The following is a 26,852-nucleotide window of genomic DNA, read 5'->3' on the forward strand; positions in this document are numbered from 1 at the left end:
TTTATGAATACTCTCTCAACTTTTTTCTGTGTCCTATTCTAAACTTATCTCGAAGGTCGGGGTTTATCAGTGGTGAGTGCTTTTGCAACATCTATAAGGCCCTGTATTTGATCCATAGCACTGGGGAAAAAATGAATTAATTTACTTTAAAAATTGCCCCCTGAACAGCCAAGGCTCAATTCCTAAAAGAATAACACTTAAATGGCTTTGCTCTATCTCTGTACCTGTTTATTATACATTTCTACTTACAACTTTCCTGGCACATTCAATCTGTGCAGCTATGTATCTGACTGAGACCAAGGGCCAGTTCCCTTCTAAACACAGGCACTTACCACATCCCAGGAGCGGGGAGGAGGAAGGAGTCCTCCTTTACCACCCCTCTGGTATTTTGGGGAGACTAAAGGAGGGAGTCTTCCCTCTCACTGCTCTGCCTGAGCTGCCTCTCCTGTCCTTGTGGTCCCTGCTGCAGAGGACCACAGAGAGCAGCTTTCCAGGAGGATAGTGGCAGGGAGACACATTCTAGCTGTTCATCAAATTCAGTTACCACCAGGTCTCCATGGGGCCACTGTGTACCTAAGCATGGGTAATAGTTCCTGACTCAGAGATTAATGACCAGCCACCACAGCTTTTCTTCCTTTCCTGTTGTGAAAAAGCTGCTCAGATGAAATAGTCCCCAAAAGCGTCTATGCAAATTTGAAAGTCTTCCTGCAGAAGAAAATTGAAAGGTGAATTCTGAGTCAAAGTACAATTTCCTTTCCTCCCCACTCCATTATAGTGTGCTTTCATTTGTTTTTCATTTGCAAGTGAGTGTTAGCCTGTGTTAAAACCTAGGCAGAGCTACTCTGATCCATTCCAAAGAAGCATTTGGCCACCAAATGAAAAAAAGAGCCAGGAACCATGTATAAATTATTCAGAAATTTGGTAAATAAACATGCAAACTTCTAGCTGGGGCTATCACTATTGCATTATTCAGTCCAATAAGGAGAATTTAATTTAATGGATATTCAGCAACATTGTTCAGTGATCAACAAAAGGCATACTGTCTTTTATGAATAACTGATTTTCTCGGGGCATTCTGAGGAAAGTGGGTCCTCGTTAACCCTAGAATAGCTAGCTAATGTAATTGAAGCGCGACCACCTGGCAGCGAGGTTGCCCGTCAGCTGCCAAGGAAGGCCGGGGCCGGGAGTACCAGGTGCTCAGCTCGCACTGTCTGATTGTTACAGTGGAATAAACAGCATGATTGCACAGTATGGCCGGGGGCGAGAATCCAAGACTGCTGCCAACCGGAGAGCCGCTTTCTTCCCTGGTCTTTGACAAGGGGGGCCAAAAGTGCTCCTATTCAGAGCAGGTAGGGCTGACAAAGCCGTTGTGCTGTCTGCCGCAATTAGAACAGAAAAATGCGACTGGCCCAAGAACGAAACAGAGGCAAGCCTCAAGTACCTGTTTCTGTTATCCCACAAAGCCTGGGCCCTTTTAATACAGGCTGGGAAGTTTAAGCATAAAAATTTGAAAGAAATTCAAGGAAGCAAAGGAACCTAACTGCTGAGTGACCGTGTTTCTTAAGGCACATCGGCTTTATTATGCTGTTTCAAAGCATAATGCTGGGTCGGCATAGTGCGATAAACTTTATTTAGGCCTGACTTCCATGGCAACCCAAATTCCCTGGTTCTTTGATTATACTTAATAAAATGCTGGGCCAGGTCATTTCTCTTTCTCTATCTTCCTTTATAAAGCCCTACAAGCATCTATAGTTAACAAACCGAAATATTCCTCACTCTGTGGTGGTGTTTATTCTCAATAATGTTTTAAAACACTGCTACCCATGTGGATACATAAAAGAAAATTAGTATTATTTGACTTTTAAAAACTTAATTAAGAAATAGGCATTATGACCTTTCTAAGGGGTTTAGAATGTGAAATGGTTCATTAGGTTCCTGTTAATAGAAAAATAAAGAGCACTTCCCCCAAACAGCAAGGGAAAAAGGCTCTCTCAACACATTGATTTATTTCATTTGCTAAGCACAGGAACCATGAAATGCTTCATCCCTGGCAACACATTAAATATGTGCAGAAGTGAAATTGCAGCTGAAGAGTGCCTTGGACTTTGTCCTCATGGTGTGTACATTTCAATAGGCCAGGAGGAAAAACAACAAACTGTAGAAAGATCCCTTTATGAAATTAAATTATCTGTTTTGTATTGCTTTGAAGCAGTGCATGAAGCTGTTAGAGGGACTTTGACTATTGCTTGTAGCTTTTTCATTGGTTCATCCCATCGGCCTCCCCACCCCAGCCCCAGGTCAGAATCTATCACTGAAAATAGAAATGAGGAAAGCGTTTCCAGCTGGCTCTTCAATCTCACATGGTACCTAGTTGTAAAAAGATACCAGGATTGCTTATTTTATTAGAACCTGTGGCAAGTCTGGGGTATTTCTCAGCATGTTATCAAATGACTGTTGGGCCACTTGGTGGTAAATTGAGAGAGTGACTTGAGCTAAGAGGTCCTGTCTCCTGGCCTCAGTTTCCATGTCTGGATAAAGGAACCACCGTACGTGCAGCAGTGCAAGCCTCAGCTTTACAAGTGTGACTGCCTTCCCTCCTACACTGGGAAAGGAAAGCCTCCAAGGCTTCTTAGTAGGGACAAATCTAAAAAAGAAAATACCATTTCCTGGGGTTTCCCCCAACACACAAGGATTTATGTCTCCAGTTCCATTTTACATTAAATACTATGTAAGGACAAGGTAAATATGTTTAAGTTATTAAAATTTCCTATAGATATTTTGTTCTCTTGAAAGTTTTTTTCTTTTTTCTCTCTTTACTGAAGCTTGAGTCTTACTGGCAGCCCTGCCTTGACCTTGTCTCAGGATCTGGAGCTGTAAACCAGCTCAGAATCTGAGTCCCCATGTGGACCTCAAGCTGTGCCAAACCTCTCTAGGGCTGTCTCCTCTTATGTAAGGTGGGACTGGAGTCAGTGCTGTGTACCACAATTGGGCTGCATGCTGCCCTGGGACCAGTGCCCCATCTATACTGTTAGGGTCACTGGTGGTCCCTGCTGGCCCTGTCATTTGTAGCCACTCCACAGGAACAACTATAAAAGGATAACCCTCAGCCTGCTTTTTGTCTTGGGCCTTCTGCCCTTCTCAGAATGTTTGTAAGTGCAGAAGATAAAGAACGTAGGTTTATAATGTAAATGTTATGGTAGAATGCCTTTTAAATCCTATGCACCTGAGCATCATTATCTGCATAGCAAGTATGCACCATAGTTGTGGCACACTACTACTGTAATTTTGAAGCAGCATAAGAATTGGTGTTTTGAGACATGAACAACAGTATCATGTTCTGTGAAAGTATCTGTGATTTCCACAGTGACAGTCACAGGTATTGCCACTGTAGTTTGATGTCCACATTTATAATGGAAATAAATACTTCATTTCGGGAAGAGGGTAGCAAAAATAAAAAGCACTTTTTACCATTCAGTTTATAGGACCCTGGGATTCTGATCATCAGCCATCTAAGAGAACTCTAGGCTCTAGGGACCCAGCTGCTCTCTCTGAGGGATTCCCATTAACCTCCGAGTCAGCACAGAGGGCCCAGGGAGGCACTGAGCACATGCAGAACATGGGAGGCACAGCTGAGAGCAGAGGTGACTGTGGGCTGGGTGCCTTACATGCCACTTAAGACTGGATCTTGCTGTAAGGTGCTTCAGGCAAGGAGGAGTGAGAAAGGAGGACCATCCCTCGAGGCTTCTGAAAGATGCAGGGGCCCACATGTCAGGAAGGAGGGATAGGATGAAATGACTTGGCACTGGTGGTGGCATGCAATGATGACCTGTCTGGAGTTGGTCTTTATTTGCTGTCAGGTGATGGACAGGGTCCTCTGTGTCCTACCTCTTTATGTCGTCTTCAGGACCTTCAGAGGCAGCCGTAGACTTGGAGAGAGCAGGGCTCTAACAAAGGTCCTTCCAGCAGCCTCTGAACCCTGGGCCAGGAGCATGGCTTCTGCTTCATGACTGGACCAGGCCTGACCCACAAATGTGTTTAGCAGGTTGTGTTGGGCAGTCAGTTGCAAACCCCCTCCCCACGGCTGCATTCTGAGTCTCTCCCTCTTTAGACCCCTGCATGCCCCACAGGGCCAGAAAGCCATTCCTATTTCTGCCTGTATTACAGTCCTGCCTCCAGCCTAATAGCAGCAGAGTCCAAAATGGGAGCACACTAAAGCCTCTGAAACCACCCTGTATTTGCCTCCCTGGGGGGCACAAGACTTCTGTCTGCCTGCCAAAAGCAGGCCACTCTCAGCTGTTCCTATGTGATCATTTCAGTGTGCCTGTCAAAGGCAGAGACACTGCCTCTTTACATATTTATTGCCATGGTACTTAAATATAACCTTACCAACCACATTAACTTCCTTCACATCAAGTATGGCATGGGAAGAGGCACAGATAAGTAACTGTATAGTTAGGAAAGCTTTGCTTGTGTTGCCTTATTTTGCTGTAGAGGTGGTATGTGTAAATCAGGTTGTTTCAGAAAACTCATACAGAGCCTCTCTATAAAAGTCTGTGGGTTATTTAGGTGGGGCATGAAGTGCTAAGGATTTCAGTAGCTTTTTGGGTCCTTGACAGGGCTATATTTGAAGGCTGAAAGCATTGTTCGCAGGAGGCTTTCTTGTTTCCTGATGAGTTTGTGGCCTGGGCTTGGGAGACAAAGGAGAAATGCCAGCCAGCAGAGCTGTGGCCCTAGGCAGATGCTGAGGGAAAGATGTCTAGGGCCCAGTAGGCTTTTCAAAGTAATCCATGATTCTCTGATACTAGGTTAGACTGTATGAAACTGCTACTTTTGAAGGTCAAAAACTAGCAGTTTCCTATTCAACCTAATGCATCATCTCCATTTTAAGTCTTCATCACCTACAGTATTGCTGGGATTTGGGAGCTAGAATTCTCCAAAAATATCTGCTAGTCCTGCCCACAGACTTAATCTTTTTTTTTCCTACATGAGTTCAAGCCAGAGCATGTACATGGACGTGTACATATGAACATATGCAAAAAAACCCACGAAACCTTTATCTACATTTTCATTAACTATTCTGTGTTTTACTATGTATAAAACACACTACAGAATAGGACCTTTCTATTTGATCTCCTTTCCATACAGGATTCTGTGGACATTTACTGCATTTTAAAGATACCTAATCACTTGCCTATTTGTGGTAAAACAGAGGTTTTAGTTCAGGGTCCTCATGATCATTGCCTTCGTTCCTCAAACAACATCGAGACATTTATAAGTGATGTCACTTCTGTAGTTCTCCAGGTGCAAGTTGCTGACTACACAGTAGAGAACACACTAGTTTTGAAATTAGCAAAATGAGCTGAGTATATTGACTTATGAATATTTATAGTCAGACCTCATCTAAAAACATTTCAGCTCCATAAGTGAGCTTATTGGTGTAGTTTGTATAAAAAATGATGCATTTAAAATTTTTACATTTATGTGATTTTATCAAAAGCCTAATTCCACATGCTATCAGCTTGTTGGGGTGATCTGTGCATAGCCCCACATCCCCAAGACCCCACTCCCACCCCAACTAAACCCAAGTGCCCTTCCTAGTTTCTCCCACTACTTCAAATTTATAATTGATAATCCCTAGCCCACATATCCATGATCTTAAATAGTCCAAAATCTGAAACTTATTTGTTCATTTATTTATTTAGTGTATGTACATGCATGTGTGCCACTATTGTGTGGAAGTCAGAGGACTACCTGACAGGAGTCGGCTCTCTTGTTTCTACAGCATGGGTTCCAGAGATCACACTTGGGTCATCAGGCTTGGCAGCAAGCACCTTTACCTGCTGAGCCGTCTCACCAGCTTGGAAATCTGAAATTTTTAAGTGATGCTTGAATCCAAGGCCTTTCAGAGTTAAGATTTTTTTTTTTTTTTTTTTTTTTTTGCATTAGGGATGCTCAGTATGTATACATATTCCAAACTATGAAAACCCCCAAAGTTAAACACTTTAAAGAAGTGTTTAATTTCTGGCTATTTTCTAAGGAAAAATACTATGGCCTTCATTTCTAATTCTCTCCTACTTGGGGACTGCATGACATTATTAAGTGAAAGAAGTCCAGGTAGGTCCCTGTTATTTGTCCTCCTAAAAGTTCAAAAGTAAAAATGAACATGGTAACTGACTTAAGTGCATCTGCACCATGCTCCCTGAAGAAAGATTATCATTGCCACAAAGTCAGGGTATTAGTGCTTGCTAACTTTTGACCTTTTCCCCAGTTACTTAACCCATGGTGATCACCTGGCTTGTGGTACCAGCCAGCTAATTATAATCACCAATGGAGAGCCATAGTAGTCACTCACTGCTCATCAGTAGGTACAGTGATACAATCACATTCTGAAACCCATCTCTAAATTGACCCAGGTATTATATTCTGTAGTGGTTCACTCATTGCAGAAAAAGTGGCTTGTTCTGCTGAATTCTGACAGTAAGAGGGTCGTGAACTGTCCTGCTCAAAGGTTTCTTTTCACAGCCCATAGGATTTCTCTCACAATCTCCTAAAAAATAATAATAATAAAAAGATTTATATTTCCCTAGCATGTAGTCTTAAGTTCAATCTTCCATGACACAAAAAGGGGAAAAAAAGAAATATGATTTCAGTGACCTTGCATTAATAGATATAAAAGATGTGAACCCCATTTGTCTCTCTTATTAAGACTGTACAAGAAAAATTAGCAGACATATTAAATATACAGCCTTTACTTAAACTTTGTGGAGAGGAAATACCCATGAGATAGACATGCTCTTGAAAGTACTGCTGTATCCAAAGGTACATGTATTCTCTCTGCTCCTCATGACATAGCAGCATGCCTTCTTTTTGAAACTCACAATCAAAAATGCTTTATTTATTTGTTTACTCATTTTTGAGAGTCTTGCTATATAGTAGCCCAGACTGGCCTGGAATTTATGGTACGTCGTTTGTAATTGACCAATCATAATTCCATTTACTTATGGGGTTATTGTGAAGTTATGATACAAAATACATAGTAGAATGATTAAATCAAGGTAACTAACATCTCCATCTTTCATACTGGTTTCTTTTGAGAACATTTAGATTTAAAATCTAAAATCTGTTCTTTGGGAAGTTTTGGAATACACATTCTTATCTATACTCAGCCTTGTTTGAAAATTTTTTTCATGTTTTCATCCTTGTCTCAATAACTTTATAGCAACTCATGGCTAGTTTACAAATTACATGTAAAACTATTTAAATTATTAAATGAGACACATGATTATGTTTTTATTATCTCTGCTCTGCCTTCTTGCTAAAATGCCACACCAAAGGGTATAGCCAGCTCCCTTCTTTCAATACTTGGCCCATTTGTAAACAAAACTAAGCAACCTCTATCAGCTGCAAGCTGGAAGAAGGTAGGGACCATGTCTCTCATGTCCTCCATGTACTCAAGCTAATCACTCTGAGTGATGTTATGAGAAAATATTCAAAAACATTCTCTTGTTCACATGGTATCCTTGATCCATGGAATCCACATAGCAGGTATTCTGGGCTGAGTGTTCCCAGTGACCTGCATATGGGAAGTTTGAGGAAGGCAGTGAGACCCCATCTGTGCTGTCAGCATGAATGTAAGGAAGTCTGGAAGACAGTGGAGAAATACAAAGGGATACCCAGAGTGACACTTCTAAGTGTCATTAGAGGTAGGTGAGGACAGTAAGAAACATTAGTCTAAAAAGTAAGTCACCAACGTGCTTAATCACTTTTAGAATATGCTGGAGGTGAGTCTTCAGCTTCCATAACTTAAAATGAGCCTTGTCCCTTGTCCTTGTTTCCTGGCTTTTAGTTGAGCAAGATATTTGTCCTATGTGGTGATTTAAGTGAGAACTGTCCCCCATTAGGCTCAGGTATTTGAACACTTGGTCCCCAACTGTTGGTGCTATTTGGGGAGGTTATAGAACCTTTAGGAGGTGGAACCCTGGTGGGTACATCACTGGGAGTAGGCTTTGAGAGTTTAAATCCTCTCCCTACTTCCAGTTACATCTGCTTTTGTTTGTGATTGAAGATGTGATCTTTAAGCTTCCTGTTCCTGCCACTTGCTGCCATGCCTCCCCACCATGATGGACTCTTACCCCACTAGAACTATAAGCCAAAATAGACTCTGCCTTCCATAAGTCACTTTTGGTCATGGTGTTTTATCACAGCAACAGAAAAGTAACTGCAGTCTTTATCGTGAGGGGTGATGTGACTTATCCCATCAAGGGAAGATCTTCCACATCCTCATTGGTAGAGTCCTTGTTTCTAGGCCTGACACCTGGCAGCCAGAATAGGACATTTGGGCCCAAGCTTGGTCTTCTGTCCTCTGCTATGTTGTTCTAGGGCTCCCAACACAAGTTTTCTCTCCTGCCAGCTTTTTTTCTGTTTAGTTCTACCAAGCAAACTGGAGTGCTCCGAAGTCCAACAACCACTGCAATGATCGTGAAGAACTGTGACTCTGGAAGTCAGCCCTGATTCTCCTTTCATAAATGAAAGGACCAAGTTCTGCTGGGCAAGGGACTTTCCTGGAGTCATGTGGCAATTCATCTACCCACCCACCCACACGCTGTCCATCCATCTGGAATTTTCTTTCTTTTTTTTTTTTGAGACGGTGTGTCCCTGTAGCCCCAGTTGGCCTGGAATTCAGAGATCCACCTGCCTCTGCCTTCTGAGTGCTGGGATTAAAGGTGTGTACCATCATGCCTGGCTGCCGTCTAGTACTTGCTGGGGCCAGGGGGAATTCTAAAGCACTTCATAGCAAAGTGACAGGTACCACACCTAGAAGCAGGTACTTGCCTACATAAGAAATCTGGCTTTGACTTTGACCATACTCTCTGCAATGATGTGTGGACTCTCAGCCTGATTTTTTATTTTATTTTATTTATTTTTATTTTTTTGGTCTTTTTGAGACAGGGTCTCCCTGTAGCCCCAGCTGTCCTGGAACTCACTATGTAGGCCAGGCTGGCCTTGAACTCACAGAAATCCACCTGCCTCTGTGTGGGCCACCACACCCAACTTCAGCCTGACTTTTTAGTTTGCTCAAAGGCATTGCACAAATGATTATACCCTCCTCAGTGTATTTCAATGACACCAAGAGCCACCTAATTAAAAATAAGCATTTGCCAAAAGCCTTATTACCCTTGAAGACAGCAGCTGTAGGATGATCGTCCATTCTTACTGTCTCTCGGTGTTTCACTATGGTGCAGCAACCAAATAGATCTCGCAAGGGAAAGCTGTGTTCTCCAGTGCTATAACATGTTGGGACTTAATAGCCCATATCTGCTGGTTCTAAATCATTCTCGCTGAAAATGTCCACTCAAAATAATCAGTTATTAAAATTTTATTAAAATTTGACCAGAAATAAGCAAGCTAACTTTATGCATGAAGGAAAGCATTGAATTAATGTAGTTTATTAGTCTAAAGTCTAACTTCTTCTGTCAGTAGTACAGATAATAATTCAGGTAGGAAATCACCATTTATACCAGATTAGTTATAAAGATTGCCAATTTATTTTGTGCTGCTTTGTATCTAGAGGGAGAGAGGAGGATGCAGTTGTACTCTCATTCTCCTTTAGCTTTAGCACCAAACAACAGAATTTGTGAAGTTACTTATCTTTGCACATTGCAAACCTCCTAACTAAAATAAAAATGGAAAAATGAAACTGAGACAGCACAATGGAGACAAAAGAGGTGCGCCTTTGAGAGGATATGAGTTCGGTGGAGCAAGCTACCTGCCCATTGCCACGTGGCCATCTGTCTATCCTTCCACGCCTCTGTCCTTTGTCTTGTCCTAGGCTTGAATTTGAGTTTGCTCACTATTAGTGGGTGGGCTGGGGATAATTTTGACTCTATTCCTTTCTTTCTTGTGCTTTAAGGTTCTCAGAAGGTCTAATGGGTAAAGGGCTTCATAAGTGGTAGTGCACCCTGCCAACACTGAGTACATTTTTATTTATAAATGTTGTATCTTGCTGGGCGTGGTGGCACATGCCTTTAATCCCAGCAGAGACAGGCGGATCCTCTGTGAGTTCGAGACTAGCCTGGTCTACAGAGTGAGTTCCAGGCAGCTGGAGCTACAGGGAGACCCTGTCTCAAAAAGACCAAAAAAAAAAAAAAGGTTGTGTCTTTTATTTATCCTATGTGAGAGATATATTACCTTTATATGGTAATCTTACCATAATATGCTTTTAGGATCCTCCAAAATACTACAACTTCTTTGTGTGTGTGTGTGTATGTGTGTGTGTGTGTGTGTGTGTGTGTGAGTGTGTGTGTGTGTGTGTGTGAGTGTGTGTGTGTGTGTGTGTGAGTGTGTGTGTGTGTGTGTGTGATTGTTTTAGACAGGGTCTCCCTGTAGTCCCAGCTGACCTGGAACTCACTATGTAGACCAGGCTGGCCTCAAAGTCACAGAGACCTGCCTGCCTCTGCCTTCCAAGTGCTGGGATCAAAGGTATGTGCCACCATGCCCAGCTAAAAATACTACAATTCTTAAGGTGATGGTTGGGGTTATAGGAGACAAGAATGAGATGGAGAGTTCAGGAACAGGGAAATGTTTTTCCTACATCTCAGGGAAGAGTAAGGGGATATAGGAAATAATAAATATCAGATGGATGAATGTGTGGATGCATGGGTGGTGACGAGCACAATAATTTGAAGAAAAGTAAAGAATAAGGAGGGAGGAGGCATGCATGGGATGGCCTATCAGGGTGGGGTTCTGTTGGGCTTCCTGGCCTGGGGACCTGTGATACAGTCCTGCTTTCCATGCAAACTGTGAGGAACATCTCCATCTCTCTTTAAATAAGTACAGAATGGCTCTCTAAAGGGTATTTTTCTCATCTAGGCCATTGTCTCATGCCATTAATATAAAACTGCTGATTTGATGGAGCTGCTTTTGATCTATCAAGAAAAGATACACCTAATTTAATTTGGCCATTTTTCTAAGACTAAGTGTCTTAATTTACAAGAGAATGATTCAATTATAATTTTAAGTAATACCACAGTTAGATTTTTAGTCACAAAGATGATATCAAATGACTATGAGGCTAGAATGGAAAGTCCCAGAGGATGGTGAGAATTGGGAACTTCAACAGTATTCGGGGCTGTTTCTGTTATTTATATATTTTAAGAATATATTTTAGAATAGATGGGATAGAATTTTACGTATAAAATGTAAAACCAGATAATTTTCATCAAAGTGCAAAGTAGACTGTAAAGCATTGAAAATCAAGATATAAACACTCATCATTTTTATTTAACATTTTCTTCTTAAAGCATGTGTCATCAGGAGAGAATTTCTCTTTCTGACCCTTGTTCACACTGGGATAGCTTCATTACCATTTTCCTCTCTATATTACTTAGGAAAGGTGAAAATGTTTAGGTGCTCAGAAGGGAATGCTGAAATCACAGGAGATACTGAACATTGGTCCAAATATCTACTCCATGCTTGATGACACCTGTCCTCCAAGTACAAAAAAATCACAATCAAACAGGCTTCCTTGCTTCCCTCCCACAGTCCATCTTCAGCCAGATGTAGTAACATCTCACTCAGAAAGTTGCTTTCTTGTGACTTATAACCTGTGGGGTCATTGGGTACAGAATGTGGGATGCTACCAGAACATGGAATGAGCCAGGCAGGGGAACTCTAAGGAAGAAGGGAGTGCCTGAGAGGAGGCATGCTTGAGCCTGTGCCATGGAAGGCCTAGTACACTGCCTGCTGCGGGAGCTCCTGTGCTGTAAACAGGCACATGCACACTGTGCCACGCCTGCTCTAATGTTCTAGACACAGTAGACTTCTTCACGTTGTAACTGTTGGGTGATAGACTCTGAATGGAAGAGGAAAAAGGAGGATACCTATATTCCTCCATATCTCCATTCAAAAGCAATAAGTGTATCGACCAGGGCTTATTCCAGCACTGTTGAGAACAGGGATTCGTCCCTCTGGAGCGGGTTACTAAAGAACACCCTGAAAGCATTTGGAGAAGGGTGTGGCTCAGTGGTACTTACCTCACATACAAGAACCCTGGACGCCATCCTCTGCACTGAAGAAAAAAGAGGTGTCCTGTACTAGGTGCTGCTGTTTGTCTCTAAGAATATGCCCCTGACTATCTGAGCTTCATGGTGGACTCCAACTTGTGCTTTCTTTTAAGTCTCCCTTTGTTGTCATGAGAGTTTCCCTTACCACCAAGGAGTGTCATAGGAATACACAATCACCTTATAAAGTCCTCAGCCTTCTGAACTTCAACTGGGCACTCAGGAGACACATGGTATCTCCTGTTTTGCCTGGAGGCACCATAAGGACATCTCCACTCACATAGTTTGTCCTTCAGGCTCATTGTGTTTAAAGGGACTACCTGCATAGTCTAAAGCCAAGATCAATCAAGGATGTGGAATAGCACAGTTGTGTCTGCTGTGAAATCAGCACCATTCCAGCAGACCCCTGGCCTGGAATTCTTGTGACCAAGTTTAACAGCAAAACATGAAATTTTCTTAACACAGAAACTGGGGTATAGGTTAGTGGTAGAACTTTGCCAAACATATGTGAGGCCCTGGGTTTCATCCTTGGCATCTCCCCGAACCCCCAAATTCCTATTACAAATTTAAGTAGCTCAATATATATTTCTGGGTCATCTTTTTTCCCTAACATTGAACCAAATGCCAAAGATGTGAAAGAGGAACTTTTGCTCTTGTGTCCAACATGATGACACTACTGTCCCCACCCTCCTCTGGTCATTTTGGCCTTGCCCAGGGCAGATGTCTATTGACAGGCCAGCCATGCCCACAGCAGAGCAGATGAAGGTACACTCTGGTACCTCCACCATGGTGGTTCAGCCCTCCTGTACAGCCAGTGTGGCTTCTGCCTAAGTGAGCATTTTCCACAGGTTCTGATTTGGTTCAGTTCCTCTAAATATAAAACGGCAAGCAGTTTTGCTGCTTTGAATCATTGAGAACCTTTGTGTTATTAAAATTCCCCCAAATTTCCAGCTAGCTTTCCATAATTGCAGCATTACTGTTTTGCTCCAGTAAATCTGTGGTGCATGTTGAGTTTCAGGTGTGGGTCAGCAGCTCTGTTTGTCACTCAGGTGTTACAGTACCCCGTGCACCAACTTGTGCTGTCAGTAAACTTGGAAGATCACTTGGCAACCTTCATATGGGTGTCCCCTTATTTTTTAGGTTACTATCATTTGGTAAGCCCCTAACTTTTCTTGGCATTTATTCTTGTCATCTGATAATTCAGTATTAAGAATATCTTCCTGAAAAACTCAGGTGCCTTTTAAGCTATTAGAATTATTGTTTTATTAAAAAATGATTTTTATTTTATGTGTATGAGTGTATTGCTTGCATGTATGTAAGTACACCAGTGTCATGCAATGCCCAAGGAGGGTCAGAAGAAGATACTGGATCACTTGGAACTGGCATTACAGATGGTTGTTAGCTGCCATGCGGGTGCTGGGACTCAAACCCCAGGCCTCTGCAAGAGCAGCCAGTGCCCTTAACCACTGAGCATCTCTCCAGCCCCCATTAGAATTATTTTATAAAAACTTAGAAATAGTCTTCTCCATTCAGAAACATCTACCTTTATTAATTTTAATACACAGAAGGGGGGAAAAAAACTCTTACTATAGCTCAAACTTGGTAAATATCACAAAAAGGAATTATTTCTCTAAAATTGCTTTCAGAAACAAAAGTTCTGTAGAGAACTTGGAATTGCAGTAATTATTTCTACAGGTACTGAACTTGGTCCAACTTTTGATGACCATTTGTAGACAGCAGCTCAAACTCACTCTGAAGGGCAGGCTACCCGTGAACTTTGGCTGAGATTCCAGACATGTGCCATCACCCAGTGTCCACTTTATTCTTAGAACCAATCTAGAATATATACTAATCTGTAGACTAAATGGAAGTGGCTTTAGCCCTCACGATCAGAGTGTTTGCAGAGTAAACATTAAATAATTCAATTCAAATTGCACTGTACTAAATAATACTTGCAGTGTATCTTATTTAATTACTTACATTTGGTGATGATAGTCAGAGCTAGAAATCCAGGTGAATTGCCTTTACTCTTCTTTGTTTGTGCTTTACCATAAACAGCACTCAAGACATTTCTAGAAGTTTTAATTATCTTCCACTTCATCATCACTTCATGAATATTAAATGCCAACAAGAAGGCCACATGGTCATTGCTATGATAAAGGTCAAGAGTACATTTTTAGCTTCTATCATGTATCTGTGGGATGAGTGGAGCCTATAAAAGAAAAACCATTCAAGTGACACTGATGTCCTTCCTTCTAGAAATCAAGTCACTGGCAGAGGCGGCAGAACTCAGGTTTCCATTGTTCTTATTGATCCCCTTGCTTCTCTAGTGGTTTTCATCAGCCAAGTAGCCTGTTGAGTCTTTTCTCACTCAATTTGACAGCACTTTCTCGAGAGCTGAAATGGGCCGAATGACTAATTTTCTTGTCACTTAAATTTCTATTGATGTAAGACTTAGAGGACAGTGTCACAGGGCATTTTCTCACTTGCAGGAGGTGAGGTGCACCTGAAGAAGTGAGAAAGATGGAAGTAGAGAAGGCTGTCATTAAGGATATGGTTCTCTCTAACCAGTCCCCAGGGAAGAACAGGTCTGAACATTTCTAATACCAACATAGACCAAATCTACTGTACCCTTCAAGTGTCTCGCATTCTGAGGGGAGGCTGGCAGTTCCTTGTGCCGAATGGCCTGGGATTATGAGAACAGACTTCCCAAAGTCTGTAATTTAATAGTCTGAGGAAAATCTGCTTTTCCCCATTTCCATGAGCTCTTATCATTTCCTCAGAATTATTCTTAAACCAAGTTAGATGGGTATTTTCTTCTTTTTGAGCAGTACTGGACTGTTCCCCTCCAGGAGTGTATCATTAGGGCTTGAGACCTAATCTAATATCTTATACCTCCATGTGTTTTAATTTCCTCTTCCAGAACATCCATTTCATATGATTACATTATTTAGTCACATCTTCTCCTCATGTCACCAGGCTGTGACATTTACATTGAATGATTCATTTATTTGCGATCTTAAATAGTCCTAGCATTGAAATTTGCATTCTACTGAAAGACAAACAGAATCTTGGTGGAAAAGATGAATGGCTTTAAGGAGCTAACTGGCATTTGCTCCCATTCTGGCCATTATGGAATTTCAACCACTTAGAGTAAGGCTTGGCTCTGAACCCACCTGTGGCATATCACTGCCTAGTGACAGGTACCCTGAAGCATCAAGAATCAGAAGTGCAGGGGCTCTGCTCCTCTTGTGTCCCCTATGGTTTTCTAGGTCACTCTCTCCTCCCCAAATATATGTACACCACATGCTCCTGGAATGTATCATCTACTTCCTGAGGTGTACAAAAAAGAAGTAAATGTTTAAACCTTTTGAATGAGCCTATTGTTTGAACATAGAGATGCCAGTCAGTGTGGACACCTTCAGACTTAGAAACATTGTAGACTCCTTAATGGTACACGTCTTCCAAAGGCCATTGGAACTCCGAAATGAGGGTACCTTGCTTCTTTACCTCCAATCATTCAGACCAGACTCATCACACCTTCACCTGTACCATCTGCAACCCTCTTCCCGCACACAGTTCCCACACTCCTGCCACCTCTGCAGAGATCCCTGACCTGTTGTGCACCTCTTGCCTTCCTAGAACTACTATAAGGACTTTTACCTTATTCTACAAATTTGTCTCTCACTGTTCTCTCTGCTGAGAATGGGGTGGCCAGGTCTAGTCCTTGCTTACATGCCCACCAGAAGCACAAATTGGATGCTCAGTGCACTGTTTCATTTTGTTGGGGGTTGGGGGTTGAGGCTCTGGGGAACAACTCCAGTCCGGTACACATTTATTGAATAAATAAGCACTTGCATGAAGGTAGATTTGCCTTTTCAAAATGGCAAAGTTATTGTAGACCAGGTTTTCTGAGCAGATTATGACCATGTGTAGGAATCTCACAGGCCATGTGCACATTGCACATGTAGTATTTTAATCGTCCCCAGATCCAGCCCTTTTGGCCATTCTTAGTGCCTGGCAGTACTACTAGAAAAGAGTATTGTAGAAAACAGTATTTTTCTGGAGCAGTACCCCACCCCATGGATGATATTGGTGTCCACCCTTGACTTGAGCTCTTCCAGCACCCTCATGACTTTCTGAAATGTCAAGCTCTACCATGCTGCTCTGTTTCTGGCATCAAGACCCCCAAAATAACACATTTCTTTTCTGCTTTCTTTAAGTCAAATGGACTGTTTAAGTCACTGTCCTCTCTCACAGCCAAATGTATGCCTTTTACAGCAACCTTTGGCATCAGTCCATCCTGTCCGTGTCTGAGAAAAGATAAGTGCTGTGTTCCAGTTCCTTGGTACCAAGCTGCATATTTTTATTAGGGAATATTTATAGATACTAGAAAACACAAAGCAATTATATGTGTAAGAAGGAATACTAAATCTTGCCTCTGCATTGACTCCCTGTTTGTACTGACTGTTGAATTCAAGACTCTCCCATGTGCTTCCTCCACACCCTGGAGATATATCTTGGTCATCTTGCTCTTCCTTGGTAGTGTTCTGTGCATAGCCCTAGCACACGCCTTTAATCCCAGCACTTGGGAAGCAGAGCCAGGCAGATCTCTGTGAATTCAAGGCCATTATTCTGTGCTCTGTATTTACCAATCTGGAGTGTTTTTATAGTATTTGGCATCCCACTGTGGTTCTAACGTCTGGTCATTAATGATATTGAACATCATAATGACCATTTGTAGTTTAGCTTCTGGGAGTACCTGTCTTTTATTCCTTCTTCCAATGCATAATTTTTCTTGCTCTTACAGATTTATAATGTTCTTTGCAGTCTTTGGACACTAAGCCTGGTGGCAGCCATGTGTTGTGAGTGCCTCCACCCACTGTGTGCTTATATCAGTCCCTTCCTTGTGGTGAACAGTAGCTCTTCATGTGTCTGTGCATGACACACTAGTCTTTAGGGTTCATGCTTTGGTTCTTGTTTCGTAAGCCTGCCCATTTGCCAAGGTCATAAGGGGTTTACCCACATATCTTCTGTAAGTTTGATATCACTTAATTATCTAATGCAGAATTTTACCTCAGTCTGAAAACTGTAATGGCTTTTTATAAGCTATCTTTTCCTATATAGAAGTAGTGCTATTACAGCTCAAAGCAATGGTCACAGGTCCCATTAGGTCACTTACCTACTCAATAAGCATTATATAGAGCACCTACATGCTGGGCAGTAGGGTGGCATAAGGATGGACAAAGGGCAGCATCACAGTCACTGGAACCTATAAGCAGGTTCAGCTCTTAAGATTTGAGAAGATCCATTCTGCTTTTCCAGGTACTAAATCCAATGAGTGTCCTGCTAAGAGACATACAAAGAAGAAGAAGGCATGTGTCCATATAAGCAAGAGTGCACACAACTTCCTGGCATCTCCCAGAGCCCTGAGGGGAGCACAGCTCTGATGAGTTGGAGCTCTGGCCCCTCAAAACTGGAGAGGAAATTTGTAAGCTGTATGCTTTGTGGTCCTCTTCAACAGCTAATCTGGGAGCTTTATGATGAGGTGATGGTGTTGGCAGCCTTCTCTACAACCTGAGAGACTCAGGGTCAGAACAGTGGCAATGAAGCATTAGGTGCCAGGATTTCTCTAAGGAGTATGTGACACCCCTCTGACAGTTTTGAAACAGGTTTCCTTCCATTATAGATAGCTGCTGGAGAGTCAGAGGACTGGTAGCCACAAGGATGGCTAGCTCTGGGCTTGCTTGTGTCCTTCATAACTTGCTACAGTAGTTAAGAAATCTCAAGATAGGCATATGAACTTGTATAGTACACACCCAATGTCAAGAGGCAGCCTTCCTCTGAGGCCATTTTGCCAGTCCGAGTATCATGTCCATCCTTGGAAAACGTAGAGAAGACCCAACCAAGCAACACAAGTTCCAAAGGATAACAAAATGTAGCCCACAATATACCTCTTCTAAACTCTGGGTTGACATACTAAACAGCAGTTAAGCAGCACAGAGCCTGAATAAGTAGAGGATTAAAAGGAGTAATTAGAGCCAGGTTTGTTAGTGCATACCTTTAATCCCAGTACTCTGGAGGCAGAAGCAGGTGGATCTCAGTGAGATCAAGGTCAGCCTGCTCTACATAGCAAGTTCTAGGCTATCTGGGGTTACAGGGAGTTGCTATCTCCAAATAAAGGGGGGAGGGTAATTATTGGTTTTCTGTATTCCAGGCAGTCATAGTTTGTATGTAGAGGTAGCTTAAACATGTGTACCCAGGTTAACACTGCAGGTTGCTTTTTGTAGCACACACATATCTAAGTCTGTTGGTTTGTCCTCATTTGGGGTTTAGCCACCAACCTTACACAAAATCCTGAACTTGACACATGTATTCTAGAATTGTGCTGACAGTGATGAAGGTTAGAGGATCTGAATTTTAATTTCAATTCTATCATGCATGGAGAGTAACTCTGACTTGGGAAAATCATTTGAAAAGTTTGGGCTGTCATTTCCCAATCAGTGAAGTAATATGTTTGCTGCAAAATCTGACCAGAGGGTCCCCTGGCTCATCCACTGCATTGTTCTCTGAATAGAGAGAGCCCAGTGAGTGGGTAGGCTGTCCAGCATTACTATGCTTCTGTTTTCCATAGGAACACTGGGCAGAGGATTCCTAAGGTAGAATTCTATTCATCTGTCCAAATCCCCATTTCTACCCCTAAGACAATTGAGACTGGAAGTTGGAGCAGTTTATCCCAGATCCTCCATGTTGTAAAGAAAAGGGCCAGGCCTCCCACCAAAAGCACCTTTCTTCCTGTCACGTGGTTGCTGTGATTTCTAAAATATCAAATCATAATCAGTCTAAATTTGGGAAGATGGGATTAGATTCCCAGCACAGCCCACAGAGTGTATCCTGAGGGTTTTTAGAGGTTTTTGATTAATTATAACCAGTGGAGACATACCTGTGGAGTGTTAATAAAATAACTGATTAAATTTACATGGAAAAAAAAGTAGGTATAGGTTAGGTTGCTAAAGAGACTCAAATGTGGCCAGGTATAGTAGTTTACTGTAATCCAGCAGTTGGGAAGCAGAGGCAGGAGGAGCATGAATTCCAGGCAAGTTTCAGCTACACAGTTAAGACCCTAATGAGGGTTTAGGGGGCAAGAGAGGGAGGAAGAGAGAGAGAGGTAGAGGTAGAGGGAAAGAGAACAAATGCAAAATAGAATCTGTTTAATAATTTAAAAATTCTCTGAGTTGAGTAATCAAGAAGAAAATTGTTCCTTTTAAAAATATCTTACCAAGTTAATGAGATAGTCACTCAGAATAGAATTAAAAGTTTTGAGTTTGTTGGGAGACTTTTTAAGAGAGCAAAGGGCAGTAGCTCATATTGAAATGGATGTCATATTTGTGGTTCAGTGCCTCTTCAACCACCTGAGTACGCAAACAGAGGGCCTTTTAGTCATTTTGATGTCTATGTAAATGTCCTTTTATTTTTGAAACCCTAAGGATGGTATATGAATAAATGTCAGGCAATGCTGCTCCAAATCACCCTTGCTCATTGCGCTAATATCTTCATTTAAGATCCGGGCTAGGAGATGACTCAGTAGGCAAAGTGCATGTTATGTAAACATGAGGACCTGAGTTCAGATCTCCAGTACCCACCTAAAAGCTGGACACAGAGGCATGCATCTGTAACCCCAACATTGTGGGGACACACAGAGACAAACAGATCCTAGGAGCTCACTGGCCAGTTAGCCTAGCTAAAACTGTGAGTTTCAGGTTCAGTGAGAGACCCTGTCTCAAAAAATAAAGTGGAGCGAACAATCAAGAAACACACATGATTTTGACCTCTGGTCTGGAACACATGCATATACCACAAACAAGTAAATAAGCTAGAGCTACTTTTTTGTTAAGGACTGCTAAAGAAGTGATTATTGGTGCCTATGTGTTCTTGACTGTTGAAAGCACTGTCAGAGCTGGGATGATATTTGCTTTCTCTTTGTCATGGTATTTACATGCCCTGGTGTGGACCCAAGTGAGTTAAATTTGATGGTCTCTTGATCGTACCTCAATCCCTGATGGATGCATGTCTAAATGACAACACTCAGTTTAATGTCCATTAACACTGCTGGTAGGGAAACAGGGAGTAGGTGTGACATGATAATCTAAAACATGAATGGCAAGATTGGGAACGTTCCATGAAGGTTCATTTCCTCCTCTGGTATCCGGTTCTAGAAGCACCCTTTGGTTCTCTGTGTTCTGTAATGCTGTGATACATCAAGTCAGACCATGAACATTCACTGAGTGGGAGAATCTCAAAACTTGACAACTGCCCCCTGTGAATGTAGCACTAGAGTTTCTTTCTCATAGGAGCCTAGATCTCTCAGACTTAACAAGGACCAGCCTCTTGACAGTTGGGTAGTGTCATTCAGGATAAGGATGACAGACAGCTGTCTGGGGTGAGCCTCAGTGGCATTGTGCACAGCAGTCCTTCAGTAGGTTTGATTGTAAGTTTGATTAACAAGGCCACTTTCCAGATAGGTCTTCCATGGAGATTCTAGCAAAGGGCACACACATTTCTGTGTTCACCATTGTCTGTAGCTCTGTATGGGGATGTGTTGGATGCAGTGGGGCCTTTTTGGAAACAGCAGGATGATACTAGGCAGACCATGACAGGTCTTTAGAGAGACATGCCTGCTCTAACCCAGGCCTACAAGCAGACTGGACTGAAAGGGGGAGCCATGAATTGAGTGTTGACAGCGGGCCACAGCAGTCCGAAGGCTCAGGTGGTTGTCAGCCATAAGTTTAGCTCAGCTCTTTGAGTAATTTGTCACGCCTCACTCAGCCCCTGCTGGGCCAGCACGTGCCAGCTTAGTGTCAGAGGGCCTGTTCGCCAGACGGCCACTCAGGCCTAACGTCCTGCTGTTCACCGGACCAGTGGCTTGCTGGGGCTATGCACGGAGGGCCTCACTGTGGCGACAGCCAAGTGCTGTGCAGAATGAGCGTGTTCATAATGAGACGTGAATGGCATTAGTAGGTCCCTCTAGAATTGGGCCTGAGCAGGCGCCTCTCACTGAGGAAGTTTGGCAGCCTGTTCATTAAAGCAAGTCACCAGGAGTTCAGCCCACAGCTGAGAAGCCAAGCTCTGGCTCATGCTGCCCAGGCCTGGGGCTGTTGTGACCATTGATAGAAAAAAGCATAGATCTTCAGAGGCCACTTTGAAAGCTTCCACTGTATTTTCTTTATTTTTGAAAGAGAGTCATGTAGTGCAAGCTTACAGAGAAATTCTGGTATGAAGTGATGCTTTCCACAAGGATGGACAGGTCCTATATCTACAACTTGGAGCCATGACCCCCAGCCTTGTGTGGCTATTGAATGCTCAAAATATATTGAGTGGGGCAGAGGAATTTAGGTGTTCCTTTGCATTTCAGCTAATGAACATTTAAATTTGGATAGTCATATGAGGTATCGAGTGATCCAACTGAGCCCCAGAATGCCTCTGGTCACCTCAGTGGGTGAAACCATCCTCTGAAGGCATAAAGCAATAGGGGGAGGGAGAACCCGCATCCAGGAATCAGTGTCAAGACTTTGGAAAAAGAAAATGGAAAAGTATTTCCAATTTTAAAACAAGCTCTATTGAAAGCTAACTGGAGGGGCATAATTGTCCCCAACTTATATTTTTCAAGTGGCCATTTTGGAAGATTGCTTTAAGATATGGTGAGATATGCAGAATCATGTTTCCTCTTTGCAGCTGCAGATGATAAACTGGTGATAATCCACATTCCCTGTGTTGATGAAGAATTAGCACAATTTTCAAAATAATCAAAACACACCCTTTAACTTTTGCATCGATAATGAGGAAGGGGAAAATGAGACATCATGCCGACTTCCCCAAGTGTTAATTCATAACGTCGCATGTGTGGCGCCTCCATCCATTGTCGGATTGTTCTGACGTTATCCTGTTATTGGAAGTGCATGATTCACCTTCTGAGGAAACACAAGCCACACACAAAGGGGAAGATTTGCTTTCTGCCCTGTGAAAGGCTGCCACACGCAGGGGTCCTATTAAGACAGCTGGAAAGTTGCTTCAGCGTGTTACGCTTGTAAGTTTTATTGGTGACTGGTTTTTGATTACACATTTGAATGTTGTGTGTTCCAGACTGCAGTTTTAATTAAAAGGCAATGGTTTCTTTCTTTCTTTTTTTTTTTTTTTCCAATCGTACTGTACGCAGTTTGCTAGATTCTCCATATTCATTCTTATTTTCTAATGCTCATAACTTACCCTGGTCAGAGGCTCCACTGCCCTTGCAGTCTTAACTACTGGCCTCCTCTTCCCAGTCACTTATATTTTCTTATTTTTGTTGAATGTGTTCACCACATCACCAGCTCTTACTTGAAATTTTGGTTCATTATTTCAGTAGGCTGAGAAGAATATCTCATTGACCCAAATAGGAAGTGAAGATCAAGGCTGTCACATTGATGCCAATGAGCAATGTTGTTATAGTCACCCACCTCACTTGTTTTTAAGCCAGTCTTAATGGTGTTTTGATATAATTTTGCAACTATTGGTGCATGAGCTTCTAATGATGTTAGTGTTGAATATAATTGAAGCCTAAAGAAACTTAGGTCTTAAAATTAGAATCCTAGTATTACTTATGACAAATATTTAATTTTCTGGCAAAATGCTAAAGAACTTCCAAGATACTTTTTTTTAACAAAGGGGAAAGCTGAGTAACTATTTAAAACAAATTGTCCATCGCCACACATGCCATTTCGTATGTGTGTTTGTCTCCTTAACCAATTAATGCAGCTACGAAGAGCGAGCTCTGTATCTGGAAGCAATAATTCAGAACCACCGGGAAGTCATGACATTTGAAGATTTCGCTGCTCAAGTCTTTTCTCCCTCTCCCAGCTACTCTCTCAGTGGAACGGGTGAGTGTCTACATTATTCTCTCTCCCGCTTAAGACGCATTGAGTAGCAGATGTACACCTGTTTTCCACAGATAAATGCTTGTGAATTTAAGAAGAACATTCTCCCTCTGAATCAACTAATGAATATCAAAAGGAATGATGACATTCATTTTAATTTGTTTTGTATCCGAGCTGTTCGCGCTGTCCCTTTCTTCAGCTATCCTGTTAACCCTCAAATCTAGCAAGGTTAATGAACTTTTTCTCAGTAATGTGCTCCGGTTCATTCAGGAGTGTGAGTTTCTTGCTGAGCCGAGAATATGTTGTTTAAAAGCCATGCCCGAATCACTGCTTACTTATCAAAAAAAGAGTTCCTCACAGTTGAAGCCGTTGCTACTAATGCTAAATGGGGATTATGCTGCCAAGATACTAGGGTCAGGGATTAATGCTGGAGACATGGAAGGACAGTGTCCCCAGGCCCATCATTACTGAGTGCTGCGTGCACACTGCTCTCTGGAGTGGTTGGTGTCATGCGGACAAGCCACCAAGCAGAACAGCACCTGGTGTGGAGCCCTTTAGAAAGTAGCTTATAATCATTTTCATTTAGTAGGCCAGTGGAAATTGCAAAAATCTCCATGGGTTTCCTTGTTTTTAGGCACTGACTATTTTTATATATTATCAATTTGAAAAAAAATGTGTACTACCACTTACACTGATGATATGATTACTGTGGTGTTTTCTTCAAAGAATAAAATCATTACTTGTAAATTTCTGCATACAGGCACAGATTAATTGCCTGTCAGAGAGTAAGTGGGATATTTAGTCAAAGCATGTTGAAATTCTCAATGAGGGGGCTTTCTTCATCTTCCACTGGTTTCAGCACAACTGTGAGTGCTTAATAGATTTCTAACCTGTGTTAATTGCCTCTGAACACAGCCTTACTTCTCCTATTCTGACTTGTTAACAAATATCGTACACACAAAGTGAAAAAAATTAAATTCAGTGAAATAAATCACTTACAAATAAAATCAGCCATGCATCATTGTTTAACATCTCTGGCTTCAGTCGGTGCCTCTGGGAGCTTTGTTGGGAGATAAGAGGGAGAGGCGCGCACTTGCACAGGGAGCCAGGAGCAGCAGGCAGAAGGCTTGGGAGATAAGCAAGCTGGCAGAGGTGTGGAGCCCCATTTACATAATCACGCCGCTGCTTCCTGGTGAGGCTGGAGAAACACAGGAATGGCCTCTATTGATCTTTGTTGAACTGGAATACTGAGCAACATGAGAAAAGCTTATAACTTAAAGCTCTGATTAATGTTTCTTACATTAAAAAAAAAGTAGAACAGCTGTGAATTGAATTCTTTTATATACTCTGCCAGCATTCTATCTAAGACAAACAAGTCTGTTTCAAGGGAAATGAAGATTTCATACCCAGTCTGGCTAGAAATTTAAAATTGTGTCTCATTTTTCAGAGAAAGAACATGAGGAATCCACAGCAAGCTAGTTTTTTTGTTTTGTTTTGTTTTGTTTTTTTAAAGCAATCTTGTTCAGCTTTTCTTATCCTTATGAGATACTGGGGTTTGATTTTCTTCCAGGCTTTTGTTTCTTAACTTTTGAGAAAACACTTAATTTCTTAAAAATGAAAGAAAAATATGAAATAATAACTAGATGTTTAAATTCCTTAACTTTTATTCTTAAGGTTGATTATGATATTTTAAAACAATGATGAGTGTTATTCTCTATGTATGTTTTAGCCTCTGAATAAATAAAATTCATGATTATTCAAATCAGTTCAGATTCAGTTTCTAGATTATGACTTAAGTGAGACCACAGGAGCTTTTGAGTTTCTGTGACCTCTGCTTGGGAAGGGTAGTTAGTAGATTTCTTGGAGAATATCATTTTTTAAAAAAAAATTTTGATAAAAATTCTGACAGTTTATAAGGATAGACATTGGAAGTTTTATAAATGGAGCAAGAAACCAAATAATAGGATATCAAAACAAGTGCTGGTTCTTCTTCTTTTCTGTTAACATCAGCACTGCACTTCATACTAGTCATGTTTCTATCTGTCCTTAATGATGATCAGGAAAGAAGTAAAAATCATTCCATTTGAACTAAAATGTGGGGGCAGTACAGTGAGGATGGAATTTGGCAGTCTGCTATACAGGCACTGTCTCAGAGCCACATCCCCCGCTTGCCTACTTGCAGACTTCACTATGGGGAATCCCCATTTCTATTTCTACTTTCACAGAGGAAAACACTCTTCAATTGTTCATAGTGATTTTTATTTTCTTGGGAGAAGCACAGTCCAACTCACATGAGCCCAACCTCCTTAAACCAAGAAAGGCTGCTTTTCCAAACAACAAACCAACTGGAAAAATTGATGCTGAACGGCTTAAGCTCCTACAATGTACACAGGGTCCAGTTAGACCCTCTCTGGCCATCACTATCATCAAAGCTGGGCCTTGGGGTCCTTACATACATATGTGTACAGGCTTTCCTAGGCTTTGTTTGTATCCTCTCAGCAAGGGGCAGTGGGGTATGGCACAGCCCCACTTCTAAGAGGGAAGGAGATGTGCCAGCTGGGCCTGACCAGAGACTCCACTGATGGGAAATGCCTTTGCCTGCCATGCTTCCTGCCCACAAAGCCTTGGGGTCAGAGTGGCTGTATGAGTGTACATCCATCCATGATGCACCATCCACTCCAAATAGGGACACAGGGCTAATACATGAGTTCAACTTCTATCAAAATTCTTTTTAAAAAAGTTTCATCTCCCAAATCAGAAATAGTGTTTTATAATATTTTTAAAGTACCCCTTGGAAATCTGTTGCTTGTATTGGTAGCACTGGATATTTATAGGTATTTTGATGGCTTTTTTCCCCTAAGCTTTGCCTGCCTCTTGCCTTCCTTTATTGATCCCTTCCCTTATTGACCAGCAATAAATAATCTAGAAAGTAGCCAGTGTTACATCTATATGTTTTATGCATACAAATTTGTATGCATTTAACCCATACAACTATGGGAGTAGAGGGCTAAGTTTGTGTTTTCCAGCATGTTACTAAGGAAGGGGGCAGCAGAGATACTGGAAAGGGTTAACTGGAATGGGCACCCTCGAGTGCTGGGGAGGGACTGATGTAATCACTGCAGCTCACAGCCAAGTGCATCTGTTCACCATGAGGTCATTCTTCTGCATGCTAATGACTTGGAGACTCCAGTCTGATGTTTGACATTATCCGAAGGGATGTAGTGTAAATCTTTACCTTTGGGAGCTGATCTCACAGAACAAAAAGAGGGAAAGAAACTTGCCTGGACTTGATTTTTTTTTTTTTTTCCTGGAGCTGTTCTAAAGATTGTAACTGGACCTTAAACACTTGAAGGACTCCACTAGTGTCTGTTGAAAAACAAATTCCAAAGTTACTATTAAGGTTTGTAATGAGAACTGTCAAGTGTGATATCTGACTTGCAGAATTTCTAAATTCCTTGGTCAGAAGTTAGTGAAGATGGGGTTTTTTCTATGGTATGTCTAAAGCCAAGTTCAGTGAGATTTGTCCTCAATATACCTGGATTGGCTGGTGTTTGCTGAAGGTGCCAACACTGTTTACCGCTCCTGCCTACTTCAATATTGCTATAGAGGGCCAGCAGAGGGAGCACAGGTCTTTGTTTATTTGTTAGCCTCAAACACCGCCCTTGATTTCTCCTTCACATAGTCAGCAGTTCCTCCTTCTTGATTGGCATGATTGTAGCAGCTCCAGGATATAGAGTGAGGGGGAGAAAATGCCTCACACTGCTTCTACACTGCGATCTGCCACTTAAACGTAGGTCATATTTGGAGCTTAAACCAGATTAGTCTGGGTCAGTTTTAGGATGCCGACACTGTCCAAGCTGCAAACTTTCCTCTTTCTTACACT

The 26,852-nt window shown here is 41.9% G+C and overlaps 1 protein-coding gene across 2 annotated transcripts in view; it reads left to right on the forward strand.

Moving 5' to 3' along the window:
- Ralgapa2 (Ral GTPase activating protein catalytic alpha subunit 2) overlaps positions 1 to 26,852 on the forward strand; it is a 371,371-nt gene that overhangs the window by 319,025 nt on the left and 25,494 nt on the right. For both annotated transcript variants that reach the window (XM_029567609.1, XM_008841311.2), the window contains one exon: positions 22,851 to 22,972. In XM_029567609.1, the coding sequence (XP_029423469.1) occupies positions 22,851 to 22,972 (122 nt within the window). The remainder of the gene's footprint in view (positions 1 to 22,850; positions 22,973 to 26,852) is intronic.

This window comes from Nannospalax galili, unplaced genomic scaffold (assembly GCF_000622305.1).
Source record: "Nannospalax galili isolate Female #2095 unplaced genomic scaffold, S.galili_v1.0 scaffold510, whole genome shotgun sequence".
Lineage (NCBI taxonomy): Eukaryota > Metazoa > Chordata > Mammalia > Rodentia > Spalacidae > Nannospalax > Nannospalax galili.